General features: G+C 41.0%; 2 protein-coding genes across 3 annotated transcripts in view; both read left to right on the top strand.

The window, feature by feature from the left end:
- sfxn5a (sideroflexin 5a) overlaps positions 1 to 1,489 on the top strand; it is a 41,833-nt gene extending 40,344 nt beyond the window's left edge. For both annotated transcript variants that reach the window (XM_042303219.1, XM_042303220.1), the window contains 3 exons: positions 76 to 161; positions 334 to 451; positions 668 to 1,489. In XM_042303219.1, coding sequence (XP_042159153.1) covers positions 76 to 161; positions 334 to 451; positions 668 to 745 — 282 coding nt within the window. In that variant the 3' untranslated portion in view covers positions 746 to 1,489. The remainder of the gene's footprint in view (positions 1 to 75; positions 162 to 333; positions 452 to 667) is intronic.
- Positions 1,490 to 7,500: 6,011 nt separating this feature from the next.
- LOC112221108 (SET and MYND domain-containing protein 5-like) lies at positions 7,501 to 21,918 on the top strand. The gene is given in 14 exon segments (XM_042303218.1): positions 7,501 to 7,626; positions 8,420 to 8,528; positions 9,994 to 10,133; positions 11,655 to 11,728; positions 11,730 to 11,774; positions 12,459 to 12,528; positions 13,017 to 13,121; positions 15,396 to 15,458; positions 15,687 to 15,757; positions 15,899 to 16,005; positions 16,277 to 16,333; positions 16,494 to 16,588; positions 16,908 to 16,978; positions 19,036 to 21,918. Coding segments are annotated over 14 exon segments (1,230 nt in total). The 5' UTR covers positions 7,501 to 7,533; the 3' UTR covers positions 19,166 to 21,918.
- The last annotated feature ends 228 nt before the right edge of the window (positions 21,919 to 22,146 follow it).

Below are 22,146 nucleotides of genomic sequence, written 5' to 3'. Positions count from 1 at the left end.
AGGGGGAATTTAATCCAACACATTGCAATATTTTGAATTGAATCATGTGCAGAATATTTTTTCTACCCCCCCCAGGCAATTATGGAAACTGCCTTTACCAGAGTGGTCCTCCCGATGCCAATCTTTGTCCTTCCTCCCATCATCATGTCCTACCTAGAAAAGTATGTCATGCAGATCAACAGACTGCACAGATCAACAGTCTGTGGCATACATTTTTTTGTCTTGTTGACAATTACTATTGGAATCGTGTGTAAGAAATATTGTATTAGTGTTGAGATCGTACTCCATACAAATGGCAATATCAAAATGTGTGCTAATCTTCATGTCTGTTAGACTTCCATTCCTGCAGACGAATCGGAGGCTGTTGCTGCCCATCCACAGCCTGGTGTGTCTGGCTACCTTCAGCCTCTCGCTGCCCCTGGCCATCAGCCTATTCCCACAGATGTCTCAGGTACTACTTCTGCTGCTATCCCTGGAGGCTGCCTGGACAGCTGGGGAGGAATTCACCTCACACACACTTCACTTGTCATTTCCTTCTTCACTTGTAATTAAGAACGAACTACAAAGGTTTTGGGTTTGGAGGTACTGTGAAGGGCTATTAGGTGTTGCAGAGGACTGGTAGGCGTATTATGTACTTACTTCTCTTTCTCTGGTTCAATTTCAATAGATTGAGGTGTCTCAGCTTGAGCCTGAAATTGCCATGGCAACCAATAGCAAGGTGGTGACCTACAACAAGGGACTGTGAGGACCGTCCCGGGAACAGTGATTCAAATGAGCCTCCTTTTTGATTGCCTGTCACGGACACTCCAGTTTCCCCACTAATGGATTGGCGGAAGGGAAGCTGATCCTAGATCTGTACCTAGGGGAAGCTTCACCCAAGAGCTCTCTCTCCCATAGCCTAATATGGTAACAGGTCCAGGCACTTTCTGCTGCATTAATATAGTGTAACATATATTATCATGTGCTGTCTTAACCAATGGTTTTAGTACAACATATACAAAAATATGTTTTATTGTCACTTACACCAGAGAGGTGCAGTGAATTGTGTTGTTTTACAGGGTCAGCATTACCAGTCCAGCACCCCTGGAGCATATTAGGGTTAAGTGCCTTGCTCAAGGGCACATCTGCAGATTTTTTGACCTTTCGGTTACTGGTCCAACACTCTAACCGCTAGGCTATATGCCACCTATGAGGCCAATCAGTAATGATTGAGGAAGTTAAGGAAATAATAGACTAATAATATATTATGATTGAACTTTATAATGTTATGCCTATACCAGCAATTTTACAATTGGTGGTGATGATCAACCCATTTGTCTTTAACTTTAATATGAAATGTGTTTTTATTGTTCACCCAAACTGCTGTAGTTGTTTGAATGTTTGGGGGAGGGCATACAGTTGAAGTCGGAAGTTTACATACACTTTAGCCAAGTACATTTAAACTCAGTTTTTCATAATTCCTGACATTTAATCCTAGTAAAAATTCCCTGTTTTAGGTCAGTTAAGATCAACACTTTATTTTAAGAATGCAAAATGTCAGAATAATAGGAGATAATTATTTATTTCAGCTTTTATTTCTTTCATCATATTTCCAGGGGGTCAGAAGTTTACATACTCAATTAGTATTTGGTAGCATTGCCTTTAAATTGTTTAACTTGGGTCAAACATTTCGGGTAGCCTTCCACAAGCTTCCCACAATAAGTTGGGTGAATTTTGGCCCATTCCTCCTGTCAGAGCTGATGTATCTGGGTCAGGTTTGTAGGCCCCCTTGCTTGCACATGCTTTTTCAGTTCTGCCCACAAATTTTCTATAGGATTGAGGTCAGGGCTTTGTGATGGCCACACCAATGGCTTGACTTTGTTGTCCTTAAGCCATTTTGTCACAACTTTGGAAGTATGCTTGGGGTCATTGTCCATTTGGAAGACCCATTTGCGACCAAGCTTTAACTTCCTGACTGATGTCATGAGATGTTGCTTCAATATATCCACATAAATTTCCTACCTCATGATGCCATCTATTTTGTGAAGTGCACCAGTCCCTCCTTTAGCAAAGCACCCCACAACATGATGTTGCCACCCCTGTGCTTCACGGTTGGGATGGTGTTCTTCGGTTTGCAAGCCTCCCCCTTTGTCCTCCTAACATAACGATGGTCATTATGGCCAAACAGTTGTATTATTGTTTCATCAGACCAGTGGACATTTCTCCAAAAAGTACAGTCATTGTCCCCATGTGCAGTTGCAAACCGTAGTCTGGCTTTTTTATGCCGGTTTTGGAGCAGTGGATTCTTCCTTGCTGAGTGGACTTTCAGGTTATGTCGATTTAAGGGACTCGTTTTACTTTGGATATAGATATTTTTGTACGTGATTCCTCCAGCAACTTCACAAGGTCCTTTGCTGTTGTTCTGGGATTGATTTTGAACGAAAAGTACGTTAATCTCTAGGAGACAGAATATGTCTCCTTCCTGAGCGGTAGGAGGGCTGTGTGGTCCCATGGTGTTTATACTTGCGTACTATTGTTTGTACAGATGAACGTGGTACCTTCAGGCGTTTGGAAATTGCTCCCAAGGATGAACCAGACTTGAGGAGGTCTACAGTTTATTTTCTGAGGTCTTGGCTGATTTCTTTTGATTTTCCCATGATGTCAAGCAAAGAGGCACTGAGTTTGAAGGTAGGCCTTGAAATGCGTCCACAGGTACATCTCCAATTGACTCACATGATGTCAATTAGCTTATTAGAAGCTTCTAAAGCCATGACATAATTTTCTGGAATTTTCCAAGCTGTTTAAAGTCACAGTCAACTTAGTGTATGTAAACTTCTGACTTATAAGTGAAATAATCTTTCTGTAAACAATTGTTGGAAAAATTACTTGTGTCCTGCACAAAGTAGATGTCCTAACCGACTTGCCAATGCTATAGTTTGTTAACAAGAAATTTGTGGAGTGGTTGAAAAACGAGTTTTAATGACTCCAATCTAAGTGTATGTAATCTTCCAACTTCAACTGTACATGTACTGACATCAACATTTTTTAGGATTTTTCGGAATTATTTTGTATTTTTTATATCAAGAGTTTTACAAGCATATCAATCAGTGTTGAGTGATAGATCCTGATTGACTTTTCATGTCTTATGATGCCACAAATAATGTTAAAAATTAGGCTAGGCTACGTTACACAGTAGGCTACGCTACTCAGTAGATTAGGCTACACTACACAGTAGGCTAGGCTACACAGTAGGCTAGGCTACACTACACAGTAGTCTACGCTACACAGTAGGCTACTTGATTCTGATAGAAAGATTAACAAAAAGGACCCTGTTCAGAATCAGCCTGTAGCCTCTACACCCTGCACTAGCCTCTACACCCTGTCCTAGCCTCTACACCCTGTCCTACAAGCTACTGTTGAATCCCAGTTCTCCTCCCTAAGTGTATACTTATGGAGGCATGGATTTAAAAGCACTGGATTACTTTAAGTGTTGGCTGGAGGACGTTTCTGCCACTATGATGGATAATGTGCAAGTGCACGCTTCGGGAGAAGGGTGGAGAATTGGGATGCAGCTTAGGTCTGTTTCTTGACAAGTGCCATTCTAGGACATTATAGAGGAAAGTCTGTTTGTGGACCATGGTTGCTAAAAAAATATATTTTTATTTTTTATATTCTACGTTTTATATTATTATACATTCCCCTTTAAATGATCATAGTATGAGAAATGGTACAATACAGTATTGACTGATCGAATAAGTTAAATAACTGGTGAATAACTTATTTTTGCACAGTAAAATGTTTGTGTATATATAATAATATTATTACCAGAATATATTGTACTAACCAATGTGTGTTATCCACATCCTCTTGTACATACAGTGCATTCGGGTAGTATTCAGACCCCTTCACTTTTTCCACATTTTGTAATGTTTCAGTCTTATTCTAAAATTTATTCAATTTCTTTTTCACCTCATCAATCTACATACAATACCCCCATAATGACGAGGCAAAAAAATGTTTTTTAGAAATTTTGCAAGTATATTACAAATAAAAACCTTAAATATTACATTTACGGAAGTATTTTCAACCCTTTACTCAGTACATTGTTGAAGCACCTTTGGCAGCGATTACAGCCTCGAGTATTCTTGGGTATGACGCTACAAGCTTGGCACACCTGTATTTGGGGAGTTTCTCCCATTTTTCTCTGCAGATCCTCAAGCTCTGTCAGGTTAGCTGGTGAGTGTCGCTGCACAGCTATTTTCGGGTCTCTCCAGAGATGTTCAAGTCCGGACTCTGTATGGGCCATTCAATGACATTCAGAGACTTTTTCCGAAGCCACTCATGTGTTGTCTTGGCTGTATGCTTAGGGTCATTGTACTGTTGGAAGGTGAACATTTTGCCCCTGTCTGAGGTCCTGAGCGCTCTGGATCTGGTTTTCATCAAGGATCTCTGTACTTTGCTACGTTCATCTTTCCCTCGATCCTGACTAGTCTCCCAGTCCCTGCCGCTGAAAGACATCCCCACAGCATGATGCTGCCACCACCATGCTTCACCATAGGGATGGTGCCAGGTTTCCTCCAGATGTGACGCTTGGCATTCAGGCCAAAGAGTTCAATCTTGGTTTCATCAGACCAGAGAATCTTGTTTCTCAATCTTGTTTCTCTTGTTTCTCATGGTATGAGAGTCTTTAGGTGCCTTTTGGCAAACTGCAAGCGGGCTGTCATGTGCCTTTTTACAGAGTAGTGACTTCCGCCACTCTACCATAAAGTCCTGATTTGGTGGAGTGCTGCAAGATTCTCCCATCTCCACAGAAGAACTCTGGAGCTCTGTCAGAGTGACAATCGGGTTTTTGGTCATCTCCCTGACCAAGGCCCTTTTCCTCCGATGGCTCAGCTGCCCGGAGGCCAGCTCTAGGAAGACTCTTGGTGGTTCCAAACTGCTTCCATTTAAGAATGATGGAGGCCACTATGTTCTTGGCGACCTTCAATGCTGCAGACATTTTGTGGTACCCTTCCCCAGATCTGTGCCTTGACACAATCCTGTCTCGGAGCTCTATGGACAATTCCTTCAACCTCATGGTTTGGTTTTTGCTCTGACTTGCACTGTTAACTGTGGGACCTTATATACGCAAGTGTGTGCCTTGTCCAATCAATTGAATTTACAACAGTTGGACTCCAATCAAGTAGAAACATCTCAAGGATGATCAATGGAAACAGGATGCACCTGAGATCAATTGAGTCTCATAGCAAAGGATCTGAATTCTTATGTAAATTAGGTATTTCTGTTTTTTAAATTATATTTGCTAAAAAAAAATCTAAACAACTGTTTTTGCTTTGTCATTATGAGGTATTGTGTGTGTGTGTGTGTGTAGATTGAGGATTTTTTGTTGTTGTTTAATTCCATTTATAATTAGGCTGTAACAAAATGTGGAATGTGTCTGAATGTGCTGTATTTAAAGCAGGAATTCTTAGTTGCTACATCCATTTTTGGACTTAATTATATATATGCTCATTAATTATTTTAAAATATAACCTAGAAATGCACAATGAGCTTAGTTCAACAGTCCATCACATCCCAATAAGCGCGTTTTACTCCAATGTTTGTAAACAATGTAAATGTAAACTAACACTATCGCCTCGAAACAAGGTTAAAACTATACTGAACAAAAATATGAAAGCAAGATGCAACAATTTCAAAGATTTTACTGAGGCACAGTTCATATTAGGAAATCAGTCAATTGAAATAAATAAATTAGGCCCTGATCTATGGATTTCACATGACTGGTAATACAGATATGCATTGGTTGGTCACAGATACCTTAAAAAAATGTACTGGTGTGGATCAGAAAACCAGTCAGTGTGACCACCATTTGCCTCATCCAGCGCAACACATCTCTTTCACATAGAGTTGACCAAGCTGTTGATTGTGGCCAGTGGAATGTTGTCTCACTCCTCTTTGATAGCTGTGCTTAGTTGCTGGATATTGAAGGTAACTGGAACACACTATTGAACATGTCAATCCAGGGCATCCCAAACATGCTCAATGGGTAACATGTCTGGTGAGTGTGCAGACCATGGAAGAACTGGGAAATGTTCAGTTTCCAGGAATTGTGTACAGATTCTTGTGACATGGGGCCGTGCATTATCATGCTGAAACATGAGGTGATGTCGGTGGATGAATTGCACAACAATGGGCCTCAGGATCTTCTCACGGTATCTATGTACATTCAAGTTGCCATTGATAAAATACAATTGTGTTCGTTGTCGTTAGCTCATGCCTGCCCAAACCATAACCCCCAGCGCCATAATGGGGCACCCCGTTCACCATGTTGACATCCGCAAACCGCTCGCCCACATGATGCCATACACATGGTCTGCGGTTGTGAGGCCAGTTTGACGTACTGGAAAATTCTCTAAAACAACATTAGAGGTGGCTTATGGTAGAGAAATTAACATGACATTCTCGGGTAACAGCTCTGGTGGACATTCCTGCAGTCAGCATGCCAACAGCAATCAGTGGCTTTGTGTTGTGTGACAAACTGCACATTTTAGAGTGTCCTTTTGTCCCCAGCACAAGGTGCACCTGTGTAATAAGCATGTTGTTTAAATAGCTTCTTCACATGCCAAACCTGTCAGGTGGATAGATTATATTGGAAAAGGAGAAATGCTCATTAACAAGTATATAAAAAAAGGAGGACAAAAATTGAGAGAAATACGCTTTTTGTGCATATGGAAAGAGTCTGATCTTTTATTTCAGCTCATTAAACATGGGACCAACACTTTACATGTTGCGTTTATATTCTTGTTCAGTGTATGTTGATATCATGTATGGTCAGTCCTTGCATCTATAGCTCTATGAATTTGAGAGTGGTTACATTTCTCCAGGCTCATCCCTCAGCTTTTTACAGAAAAGGGTGACTGCTTGCACGTTGTTATTGTTTCAAGTAAGGACTCTAGCTTCAATGGATGTTCTGCTACTCAAAATGTACTAAATGTCATCTATGATTCAATGGTATATCAAAATGTTTAATAATAATAACGTTTGATAAAATATATAACATTTTAATTTGTCTCCAGTCATATGTGTGTAACAGACAATGTGAGCCATCTCCCCGAGTGTGACAACGGAGGGTACGCTTCCAGCGTCTTGAATTCATTAATCAGGCACTGTGTGTACATTTTCAAACATTATTGGAAGTTTGGTCTTCATGATATAATTAATTGCATCTAATGGAAGATTAAATCATGTAGTATAATTTTACAAGGCACTCACTGTAGCGTATTACTGAAAATAAAATAAAAGTACTATATCAACTGCTTTTGCACACACTGTATATACACTTTTTTCTATTTTATTATTGACTATGTTTGTTTATTTCATGTGTTGTTTGTGTTGCACTGCTTTGCTTTATCTTGACCAGGTCGCAGTTGTAAATGAGAACTTGTTCTCAACTAGCCTACCTGGTTAAATAAAGGTGAAATAAATAAAATTGAATGTTTACGCGTAGGCTCCTCTAAAAACTTTAGAGTTCAAAGGCCAAGGGTTAATTTGAAGATGGCTGCCTCACAAGATGTCATGCTTTCTTTCTGCGTGGACACAACTAAAGTTTGCAATTGTGTGGAAGTCCGATTTATTGACAAGGTTAAGGTAATGTGCAGACAGGGATTTCTTTTGAAAAGGCTAATTTCAAGTTTGTCGTTTTCTAGCACCGTTTTGATGCCAAATGCAGTGCCACGCATGCTGTCAAATTGGATGGCCCAAATTATGAGCAGGACAGAATCTCTTGTAAAAAAATATATTTTTATGTTTACTGGCTGGCCATAGCTAGCTACTACACTGAGGTTTTAAAAAACTATTTGCTCCCTACGTGGTTACTTAGCTACCAGCCATGTTAACTTTAGGATCCCCATTAGCCGCTGCAAAAGCATCAGCTACTCTTCCTGGGGTCCACATGAAACATGACAATACATACAGTAGTACAGAATAACATTGTTAGTCAAGGACTGAAATTCATACATTTAAAACGTCACATAGACAAAACATACAGTAGTACAGAATAACATTGTTAGTCAAGGACTGAAATTCATACATTTAAAATGTCACATATGGCCTATATTTATTATACTTTATTACTGTAGCTAGCTAGGACATGTCAGCAATCCATGTGGCATTGAGGTGACTAACTGATTAATGTTAACTAGCTAGCTACGCGTTTAGTCTAGCTAGCTAGCATCATGTAACGTTAAGTAGCTAGCTAGCTAGCTAATGAAAGCTTTGCACAGATTAGTCTCCTATACCTTTTTGAAGGGGCTAATAAAGGTCAAAGGCTATCCTGGTCTGACTCAATAGGGTGCACTTGGTATGGATAAAGTATATGTAGCTAGGTGCGTAATGAAATTGTCATAGCAAACTAACATTAAACATTTTGCTTTTATTTTAGGGCAAAGGATTATTTGCCAAGAAGGCCATCAAGAAGGGAGACACCATTTTTGTAGAGCGCCCTCTTGTCTCTTCACAGTTCTTGTGGAATTCCCAGTACAAATATAAAGGTGGGGTGCCATATAGGTTCAAGATTTAGTTGGTTGACAGACTGAACAACTCAGAACTTACAACAAATCCTCCTTTTATGTTCCTGTTGACGACTGAAAATCTTGGCGCAAAATGTTCCAGCTGGCTTTTCTTTTGTAATCCATATTTTAGATGAACATAGGCCAGGGGGAACGGCTGATTGTTTTTAAATTAATGGTGTTTCTTACTGTATATACAAAAGTATGTGGACACCCCTTCAAATTAGTGGATTCAGCTATCTGACCGGTGTATCAATTTTGAGCACACAACCATGCAAACTCCATAGACAAACATTGGCAGTAGAATGACCTTACCGAAGAGCTCAGTGATTTTCAACGTGGCACCGTCATAGGATGCTACCGTTCCAAGAAGTCGGTTTGTAAAATTTCTGCCCTGTAGAGCTGCCCCGGTCAACTGTAAGTGCTGCTATTGTGAAGTGGAAACGTTTATGAGCAACAACGACTCAGCCGAGAAGTGGTAGGCCACACTAGCTCAAAGAACAGAAGTACGTAGCGCCTAAAAATCGCCTGTCCTCGGTTGCAACATTCACTACCGATTTTCCAAACTGCCTCTGGAAGCAACGTCAGCACAAGAACTGTTAGTTGGGAGCTTCATGAAATGGGTTTCCATGGCTGAGCAGCCGCACACAAGCCTAAGATCACCATATGCAATGCCAAGTGTCAGCTGGAGTGGTGTAAAGCTCGTCACCAATGGACTGTAGAACAGTGGAAACTTGTTATCTGGAGTGATGAATCACACTTCACCATCTGGCAGTCTGGCGGACGAATCTGGGTTTGGCGGATGCCAGGAGAACACTACCTGCCCCAAAGCATAGTGCCAACTGTAAAGGTTGGTGGAGGAGGAATAATTGTCTGGGGCTGTTTTTCATGGTTCCGGCTAGGTTCCTTAGTTCCAGTGAAGAGATCTTAACGCTACAGCATACAATTGCATTCTAGATGATTCTGTGTTTCCAACTTTGTGGCAACAGTTTGGGGAAGGCCCTTTCCTGTTTCAGTATGACAAATCCCCTGTGCACAAAGCAAGGTCCATACAAAAATGGTTTGTTGTGATTGGTGTGGAAGAACTTGACTGGCCTGCACAGAGCCCTGACTTCAACCCCCTTGAACACTTGTGGAATGAATGGGAATGGTGACTGCGAGTCAGGCCTAATCGGCCAACATCAGTGCCTGACCTCACTAATGCTCTTGTGGCTGAGTGGGAGCAAGTCCTCGCAGTAATGTTCCAACATCTAGTGGAAGGCCTTCCCAGAAGAGTGGAGGCTGTTAATAGCAGCAAATGGAGGACCAACTCCATAATGCCAATGATTTTGGAATGAGATGTTTGACGAGCAGTTCACATACTTTTGGTCATGTAGTTTATTTAGTGATAAAATCACCCTTAGTTATCTCTCATTTACTTAATCATCCATCCCTGTGTCTCCTCCAGCCTGTGAATACTGCTTGAGTGCTCTGGAGACAGCTCAGGATAATGCCCGAAGACTGAGTGGCAACCCTGGCCTCAGTCTACCCCACACTGAGCTGTGCAAGGTGCGCCCAGAGCTGCACCAAGCTTGCCCACAATGCCAGGTGAGTGTCTCTCTCAAGTCTTTCCCCATCTGCACTGCCAATTAAAGGTGCACTATGCAGAAATAGCTCCCATTTCCTAGTTGCAAAAATTCTTCTAGATTGCCTAACTTTAATTTGTGACAAATCAAACAAGTATAGTATAGAGAATCATTGTACTGTCTGAACCACTCTGAAATCTTTTCCCTAACCAAAAATATTGTATATCCAGCTGTTTGAAGCCGGTGTACAAAACCGAAAGTAAAAGATGCAAAAACAAAACCTAATAATGGGAGGCATAGAAATAGTGCACATAACACATCTCCCACTTCTTAGTCTTGCTTTTACTGAGAAAGAAATGTGATTTATAGATACATCAATGTGAATTTGGTTGGATTGCCCAAAAAGTTACATATTTAAGCTTTAAGGACTGGACACTACTGATCTTCAAACACATTGTTGAAAGCAAAATGGAGCATGCCTATATGCTTTTTCCTAGCATGTTTTTTTTTAGCTCTGTAGAGATGAAGGATTAGAAGCCACTTAAATGTAATACACCTACCCAATGCCTGTTCTCCATATGGAGATGTGTTGATATACTGTAGCTACTTCCTCCAGCCTAGTCCAGTGTTTCGCTTTGGTCTTCAGTGTAGTTATTCACAGGTCCTCCCGAAACTCTATTACCCAGGCCCCGACCAGGTGAGGTCCGAAATTCTGTATTTGACCTCTGATTTAATTGTTTCGGGTATGTGGAATTATAACTGATTTGCCGGTAAGGTTCTTCACCCGACTGCTGCAGTAGAGGGAGGGAGAGTAAATTGTCTCGTTTATGCTGCTTCGGCTTATTGAGAGAGACGCATATTTTTCACAGGAGTGTAGCTTGTTTTTTTGTTGGCCAATCACAAGTCATCAAAGCGGCATTAGACTCTGGCCCCGTATGTGTATTGGTAAACAAGTTAGGAGATCCATGGAGTTAAAAGTTAAATGAGAAGGATATGTTTCCCTTTCAACGATCAAGAGCCAGCAGATGGTCTGCTGCTTAATACTTTGAATGGAGCTATTGTGTAGGACGGGGGAGAAAGTGCATCCTAAATAGCTTGCTTAACCAAGATGGCTAGCTATCTTAACTAGCTTCTCATCTTGGTTTGATGCAGTCAAACGGGTACTATGTAAGATTGGATGATAAGTCATCTAGCTTTTGCAGATAGAGTTTAGTGGTGCGAGTCGACTTGGTTGCTGCTGTGTCTCTTCCTCGAGCCACACAGTCACAAACACAGCAAGTCCCCTCTTAGCTCCGTTCCGCTCTCCCCCGGTGCGTGCATTAACAGCTTCAGTTAATAACGTAGCTAAAAATATATATTTTCTGCTGCTTCCTTCACTGGGATCGGATCAGACCGGGTCTATACGGGGCCTGGTCCGGTTGTCTTTGGGTCCATTTGAATCAGGTCTCTATATTTATAACAAATTTATTCGGGTCAGGAACGGGTCCAACTTATTGGAACAAACAAGACCTCTCACTGAAGTAGACTTTGTCTCCCCCTCCAGGTGATGTACTGTAGCAACGAGTGTCGGCAGGCTGCGGCAGACCAGTACCATCGGGCCCTGTGCTTAGGCCACTCTCGAGGACCCGGACCATCCCGTCAACAAACTTAAGGATGCCTGGAGGTGAGATGGATTTGCTGTTTAATTTAATTCCAATTGATGGGGCCCATATTTCTCTTGCACTGATTCTGAAAATTTTACCAAAGACAGTACATTATGAAGATGTCTAGAAACTGCATCTCAAATAGAATCCCCGATCATGCTGGTAAATATCATGGTTGACGTTAGCTAGCTAAGCTCATTCGCAGAAACACGTCATCGGGACTAACGGTTTTTGCACCGAACTACCTATGTGCAGGCCGTCAAATCAAAGGCACCACTTCAATAAAATGTTTTGATGAAAATAAAAACATGTTAGTATGTCAATTTCACGAGGTTGTAGTAATTACAGTTTCAGCTAACGAAGACATTATCTCAAATCTAGGTTTTGCCTTTAAATTTTGAGGAAATTAACTAAGGACACATTTTTCACTTCTCCCATTGACTTGCCAAACCCTGGTCTGCCGAGTCTCTGGGTTTTGAAACAATGTTTCTCTGTCCTTGTTTCCTCTAATTCTTTATCTCCCTCTCAAAGATCCCTCCCTTGCAATTCCTCTTTCAATTGGCTTTGACAGGGAGACAGGAATTGGAGGAAATGAGGACGAGAAAGCAAGGAGTTGGCAGCTAGTAATGTTTTCAGATCCAGCCTCAGTGATATTTTGGCTGTAATTGAATGAGGTGACATGATCCCCTCCATCTGTCCCCTAGGAGTATGCACTACCCTCCTGAGACCTCCAGCATCATGCTCATGGCCAGGATGGTGGCCACTGTCAAACAGGTGAGCTACCTCCTACCGCCTTTTTTTTCCAGCTGCTTTAATTCCAAAGTGAGTTGCTCTCTATATTTGCATTCTATATTTTGTTGTCGGCTGAAAACTGAAGAAAAAAAAATATTCCCCCATTTTAACAAACATTCAATTATCAGAAGCCAGAAGCTATTTTGAATGTTTTCTTGGTCCTAGAGTCATGTTCAGAGTACTGCTTTCAATAAATGTGGGGGGAAAAAATAACATTTTCAAAAATAGAGTTGAAAGGTTTATCGGACAGTGACGATTTGTAGTGAATGCTTGTTTGAGAATCTGGTGTCTGTGTAGATGAACAGACCTTTACAATGCCTGGAGAAGCATTTAACCTGTCAGTTTGCTATTATAATATTATAACATTATAACATAACATTATTATAACATAACATTATATTATATGTGCATGCATACCTGTGCAAAATAGGTAACTCAAACACTATATCATGTTTGAATTTGTCATGCAGGCCCAAGACAAATACTGCTGGCAGAAGTTGTTCTTTCAGCTCTGCAGCCGTGCGGCCAACGAGGAGGAGGAAATTGCACACAAGCTGCTGGGAGAGAAGTTCCAGGTAAGAAGGTAGTGGCTGTGCCTGAAAATGTAAACTACTAGCTGTCAAATCCTTGCTTCCTCAATTCCCCTTAAGGCTCATTTGCAGGAGGAGTTCTGAGGAAGAGACCTTGGAACCTCTCCTCCAATGTGCTTAGAGAGGAATTGAGGAAACAGGGATTGAGCTTGAAATTTGTTTTTTCACATTTGTGCTAACTATTAGATTTGACTCATTGTTATTGTAATAGATTATAGACTACTGTAAAACTTCAATTAATTGCCTGGGTGTTTATTTGCTTAAATCACTGAACACAACAGGCACTTATTACAGACAGGCTTCTATTTGAGCCCGGTGTCTATTTACTTAAAGCACACAGCTTTTGCTTATTTGCATATTTAAAGGAAAAATCCACCCAAAACCACTCATTCCTGTAATTTAGTGTTACATAACGCTAATATGTTGGAAATAGTTTTTGTGAACAAATGTTTAATTTTGACTCTAAAATAAGGTTGGTAGCAACATGTGGAAATCTGTGGCAGCGCAAGTTAACTACAAAACCCACAATGCAACGCTCTCTATTGGCTGGCTATTTAGCTAGCTAGCGAACGTAGGTACCCACAATAATACCAAAGTCAATATCAGCATGTGAAGTATCTAGTTAGCTGTAAAATGGCTCTAACAAACTGCGCTATCAATTTAGGAGTACAATCTCACCATGTTTAACCTGCAGATTGATGTGGCTCACAGTGGAGTTTGACAATCTCAACGGCATCATGCAATGCACCCTGGACTGAAGAGGCAGACAATTAGGAGAAATGTGTTAGACCCTCTGTTAAATTACGTTTCTCGGGGTAGGAACATCACAAAAGAACATTCGAAAGAAGACAACCTCCCCTGTTATGACATTGGCCAGTATTTGAATCTGACATGCATGATAGACATTCCTGTTAACAGTTTAGTGAGGGCGTCTTTATCGCAATTCTATGTCACACTTGCCGAATTTCTGCCTGCTTGAACGACAATAGCTCAGATGCACAAAAACAATATAACATTCCAAATGGGCACATCTTTACTTTAATTGTTTCATTCCAGCATTCTCTTCCAACATTTTAATACATTTCTTAATTTCCTGCACTGCTATCATTTACACACTGTGATGGTTCTTTTGTCTTAGTATGTCTCTATTTAAAAACGTTTTTTAATTATCCTTCAACTGTGCATTTGTCAGTTCGTACTTTCGCCGCTAGAGGGCGATCAGCCAAATTTGAGGGCTCTGTACTCTCGAAGTTGACTGTTTTTGTGCTTGCCTGTTAGCTAGCAGTTCTCAGCTGTTAGCAGCCAAATGGCTAGCAGTTTCTTACAGGTGATTAAAAACGTATGAGTGCCATTTTTTAGTTTTCAAATTATACTGAACAAAAATATAAACGCAACAATTTCAAAGGTTTTACTGAGTTACAGTTAATTTAAGGATATCAATCAATTGGAATATTCAATAGGCATCTGGTCACAATAGGCATCTGGTCACAGATACCTTAAAAATAATTGGCCTCACGTTGGGTTTCAGGATCTCATCATGGTATCCCAGTGCATTCAAATTGCCATTGATAAAATGCAATTGTGTTTGTTGTCCGTATCGTATGCCTGCCCATACCATAAACCCACCGCCACCACGAGGCACTCTGTTCACAACGTTGATATCAGCAAACCACTCGCCCACACGACGCCATACACGTCGTCTGCGGTTGTGAGGCTGTTTGGACATACTGCAAAATTCTAAAACGACGTTATGGTGGAGAAATTAACATTCCATTTTTTGGCAACAGCTCTGGTGGACATTCCTGCAGTCAGCATGCCAATTGCACGCTCTCTCAACTTGAGACATCTGTGGCGTTGTGACAAAACTGCACATTTTATTGTCCCCAGCACAAGATGCACCTCTGTAATGATCATGCTTCTTGACATGCCAAACCTATCCAGTGGATGGGTTATCTTGGCAAAGAAGAAATGTTTACTAACAGGGATTTAAACAAATTTGTGCTCAATTGGAGAGAAATAAGCTTTTTGTGCATATGGGAAATTTTAGCTCATGAAACATGGGACCAACACTTTATATGTTACCTTTTATATTTTTGTTCAGTGTATTTAATGTAACAAATCAAACATTAAACCTCGTAAACATTTATTTTAGATCAAGCCTTTATTTGCTGAAATGTGTGCTGTTGCCTGGATATTTAAAAAAAAGACATTTGAGCGTCTGCGTTTAATATAAGTTTTATGGTATGTTGCATTTTGTAGGGACATTTGACCTTACTACAAACCCTGTTTACGACAGCACTTTACGATGATCATCTCAATATGGTAAGAATGGCACAATTTCCCTTTACATGACCAATTTATTTATGGGCATACATGTTTGTCAAGCTAATACTAGGTACTTGGCTATTTCATTGTCAGCCTGGAGACAAGAATATAAAATAATATCTGTCTTGGATTTAATAATTTCCCATGAGTGAGCTCTGAGCTGAACATGTGTGATTATGATGCAGATACTGTATGCTATATAAGGGGTGTCCTTTCACGTTACAATGGTTTACACTTGAGGGATTTCGCTCCCTCTTCGCCCTTGTAGGCACCAATGGACAGGGCATAGGTACCAGGTAAGGTTCAGCTCTCAATCTTTCCAACTCATAAATGATTGATGTTATGGACATAAATGATGCACTTATGGCGTGCCATTAGTCCCAATATTAGTATTTTTTTAAAGTGCCGACGTCGTTTTATCATGTTTCTTTACATAGCTCTCTCAGCCAATGGGTTCAGGCATGTGATGCGTTGGAGCTGACTAGCCAGCAGAGGGAGCAATTGGATTCCTTCATTGATCAACTATACAAGGACATCGAGAAAGGTCACAATTCCTTTCTTACACTGCTTCATGAGACATCTGTTCTGTTTATTGAGGAATACTGGGGAAAAGCTGTCTGATTAAAATATTTGTCTAAACCTACATTACCAAGCAAGGCTTTGTGCAGCTCACATTTTATAATAGATTGCAAAGGATACTTGGCGCCTCTGAATTGGGTTGGCTTGACTCAGCATATTTGAAATCCTTACTAAAATGGAATACATCTCTGCTACTGAGAATGGAGGTCAGAGCTGAATTTGATTTGTCTCCGCAGAGACCGGTGACTTCCTGAACTGCGAGGGTTCTGGGCTCTTCCTACTTCAGAGCTCATGTGAGTCGTCACAATCAGGTGGCTTCTGACCTCAGCTTCCATAATCCACAAACGCACACATCATACAGGATAAATTAAATGAACTACTGCCCTGGTCAAAAGGCCATGTTTACAGTCGTTATCAAATACTTTTGTTTTGGTTGTGTCGTCTACTCTCTAGGTAACCACAGCTGCATACCGAAAGCGGAGGCATCTTTCCCGAACAACAACTTCTTGCTTCACCTCAGTGCCCTTAGTGACATCAGCCCTGGAGAGGTCAGAAGAGGATGCTGGGTTGGAGGGAATACATTCTGGCCATGGATAAACTGGAGAGAACTTTGTGCTCAGTTGTCCGTCAGTTTTAGCGGTCAGAGACTGAGGATTGAGGCTGATGTGTCAAGCTATCAGATATTGAGAAGGCTTGCATCTGCCTGTAAATGTAGTGTGAGGAGGCTAGAGAAATGTTTTGCCAGCCATCGATTGAATTCTGGCACCAAAATAATAGCGCATTGTTGTGTAAATATAGTAACAGTAATGGGAGGTCTTTTGATGTGAATGTCCTCATCTGCTAACTTTTGTTTCCTCACATATCCAGGAGATCTGCATCAGTTACTTGGACTGCTGTCAGCGTGACCGGAGCTGTCATAGCAGACAGAAACTCCTGAGGTAAACAACTGAAATCCCCTGTGTCCCTTTGACAGACTCAAACTGTTCCCAGTTCAATGGCCACCCTCGCAGGTAATAACAGTCAGTCCTGGGCCAGCGCAGCCGAGGGGTTCTGGTGGTTATTCCGGTGCCGAACAACGCTCTTGATCGATTAGCAAACTGTCAATCCACTACCTATTTTTACCCCCTTAAAGGGGGGCTAAACTTCCTGATTTAGCCTCTGTTTTAATTCTCCTCATTGGGAAATGCGACTGAGAACGAGATTTCGGGTTTTGGAGGCGTGTTTGAACGTTGGAAGCGTTTGTACGTTCATTGCCAAAACAGTACAGTTAGTAACTCACCCTTCTACACTGAACAAAAATATAAACGCAACATGTAAAGTCTTGATTTCATGAGCTGAAATAATAGATCCCCAAAATGTTCCATATGCAAAATATGCGTATTTCACTCAAATTGTGTGCACAAATTTGTTTACATCCCTGTTACTGAGCATTTCTCCTTTGCTAAAATAATCCATCCAATAAAAGGCCACTCCAAAATGTGTAGTTTTGTGTCACAATACAGTACCATAGAAGTCTCAAGTTTTGAGGGAGCATGCAATTGGCATGCTGATTGCAGGAATGTCCACCAGAGCTTTTGCCAGAGAATTTAATGTTCTTTTCTCTCCCATAAGCTTCCTATAATGTCGTTTTAGAGAATTTGACAGTATGTTCAACTGGCCTCACAAACGCAGACCATGTGTAACCACGCCAGCCCAGGACCTCCACATCCGGCTTCTTCACCTGCGGGATCTGTCTGAGCTTTTCCCCACAAAAAGGCTTTATTACATTCTGATTGGCTGGGCCTGGCTCTCCAGTGGGTGGTCATGGCTCCCAAGTGGGTGGACCTATGCCCACCCATGGCTGCGCCCCTGCCCAGTCATGTGAAATCCATAGATTTGGGCTTAATTTATTTATTTCAATTGACTGATTTCCGTATATGAATTGTAAGTCAGTAAAATTGTTGCGTTTGTTTTTGTTCAGTGTAGGTAACTGGAAACAGTCTAACCGGGGCTTGTGTCTGGAAGGAGCAAGCCAATTTATTTCACCTATTCGCTTCAGCTGACTGGCAAAATTGGTTTGTCTTTGGATAGCCCATCTGTGGGGATAGTTGGTGCCGTCATGAAATTGCACAATGTAAATGGGACGATATTTTAGTTTCATTAAATGCTTTCAATATTTGTGTGGATTTCTGCAATTTGTAGTTGGTTTTAGGTTTTTAAATCAATGAAATTTGGAGTTATTGACTTTTTTTTTTTTAAATCTCATGTACGTTTTGTCATGTACTGATAGCCCTTAACTTGCCCCATAGGGATATTGAATGTCTAACAAAATTGACCATGTGCGTCACAATTGGCTCGTATGCAGCTGAGCTCTGAACTGATGATTACTTGGGTGCTGCCAGCTGTGTCAGGATTGAAATAAACCCAACTCTACTGTAATTTAGGGTATCCTTCATTTGTCACAATTTCTTTCCTTATTTATCTCGCAAATCTCAGACCGTCTTCAAGACCAAAATTATCCTATTTACACTTAGAAACATTTATTCTAGTGTCAAAATGTAGTTCTGACTCATATCGATGCCACATATGCCATTTTCAAAAGTATTAGCTTTTTTTGGTTCAGTCGCACTTTAAACCCAGGGCAGGCTTGTTCTGTAAGCCCACTTTTGATTCACATTCACTGTATCCTGTTGAAAGGCATTTTACCTTGGAAATGCTGTAACTCCCAGAAACTGGAGGTAGTGAAGCGTGAACAAAGACTGGCCTCTGTCTCTTTTTTTTCTCAGCAAATGATAACAATTCAGACCCACTGTGTATTATGCTTATATACTGTTTTATTATGTTATATACATAGTGTTTACAGTATGCGTGTTGAATAATGGCATTTCTTTTTAACAGAGAAGTGATGATAGATTGACGCAAATGCATTCTATCAGTCCGCGTTATCATCTTTCTTGCTCTCCAGAATGAGACAGGCAACTGTGTGACTTATGTAACATCGTTATTGTCTTCCCAGAGAAAACTACCTGTTCGTCTGCTCGTGTCCAAAATGTGTGTCTCAGATGGATGAGCTGGATCTGACGTCGTCGGAGGAGGAGGAGGAGGAGGAGGAGGATGACATGGAGGAGGAGATAACGGATGTCTGAGGGGGAACAAAGACCAGCTCCCTCCCTCCTACTCACCCCCTCCCAATCCCATTCTCAGCCACGGTAGCTACCTGCATCTCTGCCCAGTGAAGACCAATTTCAAAGACGACATATCAAACTCCAAGCATATCAACTTCAGTTGTGTACCAAAATATAATTTTTCAAGGAAAAAGTCACTCAGTGGCCTGAAGCTTTGGATCTCCCGGTTGAAAAGCATTTGGTCACATGACTCTGCAGTATCAGCCGTCGTCTCTAACCTCTCGTGTAGCTTCTGCTTATTGGAAACGTTTACATGAAAGACACCCAGATTTAATTTATCACAGTTTAGTACTTCTAGAATGGTAGAAATCATTAAATAGGCAAGATGTAATTTATTCCTTAGGTGTTGCTTGCACCTTTGCTCTCAGAACAGCCTCAATTCGTTGTGTCATGGACTCTGCAAGGTATCAAAGCGTTACACGGATGCTGACCCATGTTGACTCCAATGGGAGAATTCTTGATACCCACGGGAAACTGCAGCATTGCAGTTCTTGACACAAACCAGTGTGCCTTGCACCTACTACTAAACCCACTGAATTGCACACATACACAATCCATGTCTAAATTGTCTCAAGGCTTAAAAATCCTTCTTTAACCTGTCTCCTCCCCTTCATCTAGACTGATTTGAAGTGGATTTAACAAGTGACATCAATAAGGGATCATGGCTTTCACGGGCTGTTCTCAGCATGACTGTTGTAGTACAATCTGTGTCAACTGTGTAATGCCATTGCATCAGCATGGACCAAAATCCCTGTGGAACACTTTTGACACCTTGTAGAATGCCCCTAAGAATTCAGGCTGTTGTTCATGAAAAGGAAGGTCTGACCCGGTACTAGATGTGTGTATCTAATAAACTGTCCGGTGAGTATGTTCTGAGAAGGATAATGCACTTGGCCAATCTAGTAGTGATAACATTAAAGTATCTACAGTGTAGCTGAAGTAACCAGGCCAAATTAAGTACATCAATCTATCAAGGAACGTTAGAAACATTGCAACCTAGGAGTTAACCATCAGCCAGAATAACCTTGAGCACTAGAAAGCTATTGTCTGTTAACTATTTCCCCATTTATTGAGAACTGTTATTTCCACATGAGTGAAATTGCTGCTACTGCCCACTCGTGAATCAATAGAACTACAATGACCGTAATCTTCAATGCCAATGTTTTCAATGTTACCGAACAAATATGGCTAACATCAAATGACTAACCTCAATTATCTCAGTTGGCATTCAGAGCACTGGTGCATGAGAACAAATTGCTTTTGATGTCACACAAGGACATGCTGCAGCATAAGAACGGCAGCAAACACTGTATGAGAATCCTAGCAATTGTAATTTTTACCACTCTGGCATAAACCATTGAGATTAAAATGTCTTCTCTTATTTTCTTTATTTGTATTCTGCTTAGTGCAATTTGATTGTATGCAGAAGTTAAGCCAACTGGCAGTCTTTACCAACTATGACCACGTCAGCATTGCCTTGAAGCAGACAGATACCCTGTGGATAACTGGATATTTGGGAAGTCATTCAATCTTATTTGTGAGTTATCGCCAACATCTGTGAGACCAAGAAGATTTGACAAGTATTCCTTCCTAGTCACATTTTCTACCTTGATGGGTATTTTAATGACCGTTTCATTTGTGCCTGTTGACTCTTAATGCGACCTTGACTTTGCTATAGGCTCTTTTCTATTGATACTAGATTGTAACTCAAGAACAGCCTTGCAAATACATCTACATCTTATTGGAGCTGTGAACATGTGTTTGCTGTTCCCACTCTGCTTGGATGTTAAGATGCCGACCCAGGAAGCGAGAAAACGGCACATCTTTAGAATAGGAAGAAAAAAATCTGATAGCCACATTTTCTAAGTGACCTATTTTGTGATTTCACACCTGCCCCCAATTTTTTCAGTGACGCAAATTTTTCTCTGTGGACATCATCAGTGTCAGCCTATCTTCCCTATGGGATTGGTTTAGAAGAGTCAAATGCAAATTTACGCTGGACATTCACATGAGAGATGAAAGGGAACATATTTTTACTTCCATGAGAGGATGCACACCTGGGATCTGGCATGGCGGGAGGCTGGACCTCTGGGCGCGTCTTGGAGTGAAGTCCAACACCCATCGGCCGTCATCCTCTGAGCTCATGCCAGCATCCCCACGGGGCCTCTGCAGTTCTGGAATGTGGCTGCTTTTAGCGGAGCGGTCCGCAGTAGGGGTCGAGTGCAGTTTTCCACACACTGCACTCCCTTCAAATGGAGAAAGTGTGAAGGTCAAATGTCACACCCCAGGAGAAAGGGGCTGACCCAGAGCCTCATTTGAAGATGGAAGGGGACAGGAAGTGGGTTGAGGGGGGTGGCGGTGTCTAAATAAAAGGCAATTATATGCGTCTAGAGAAAGAGGCTTTTATTCTATCACCAAGGCCAAAACACTCACAATCTATATTTCAGTAATGAGATTGGAAGGGATGAAAAGTTGGTGCATTATAATCATTGCCAAGACATGCAGATGGAGAGAAATTATAAAATTAGCATCTCATGATTTAAAACGGTAAAATCCGATAAAATCATGTCAGACTTAGATGTGCAGGTTTGACGTTCACACTGTGATTTATAATACAAAACCTTCAGTATCTGATTAAATATTCATATACAGAGTCTCATTGACTTTTTCCACATTTTGTTGTTACAAAGTGGGATTCAAATGGATTTGATTGTAATTTGTCTCAGAGCTTTGCACATCTGGATTGTACAATATTTGGCCATTTATTCTTGTAATTTTTTTTTTTAAAGCTCTCTCAAGTTGTTGATCATTGCTAGATTTTCAAGCCGATTTAAGTCAAAACTATATACGCCACTCGAACATTCGTTGTCTTGGTAAGCAACTCCAGAGTAGATTTGGCCTTGTGTTTTAGTTTATTGTCCTTCTGAAAGGTGAATTCGTCT

The sequence above is a fragment of the Oncorhynchus tshawytscha genome, linkage group LG21, assembly GCF_018296145.1.
Source record: "Oncorhynchus tshawytscha isolate Ot180627B linkage group LG21, Otsh_v2.0, whole genome shotgun sequence".
NCBI lineage: Eukaryota > Metazoa > Chordata > Actinopteri > Salmoniformes > Salmonidae > Oncorhynchus > Oncorhynchus tshawytscha.
This window is presented reverse-complemented; position numbering and strand designations above follow the sequence as displayed.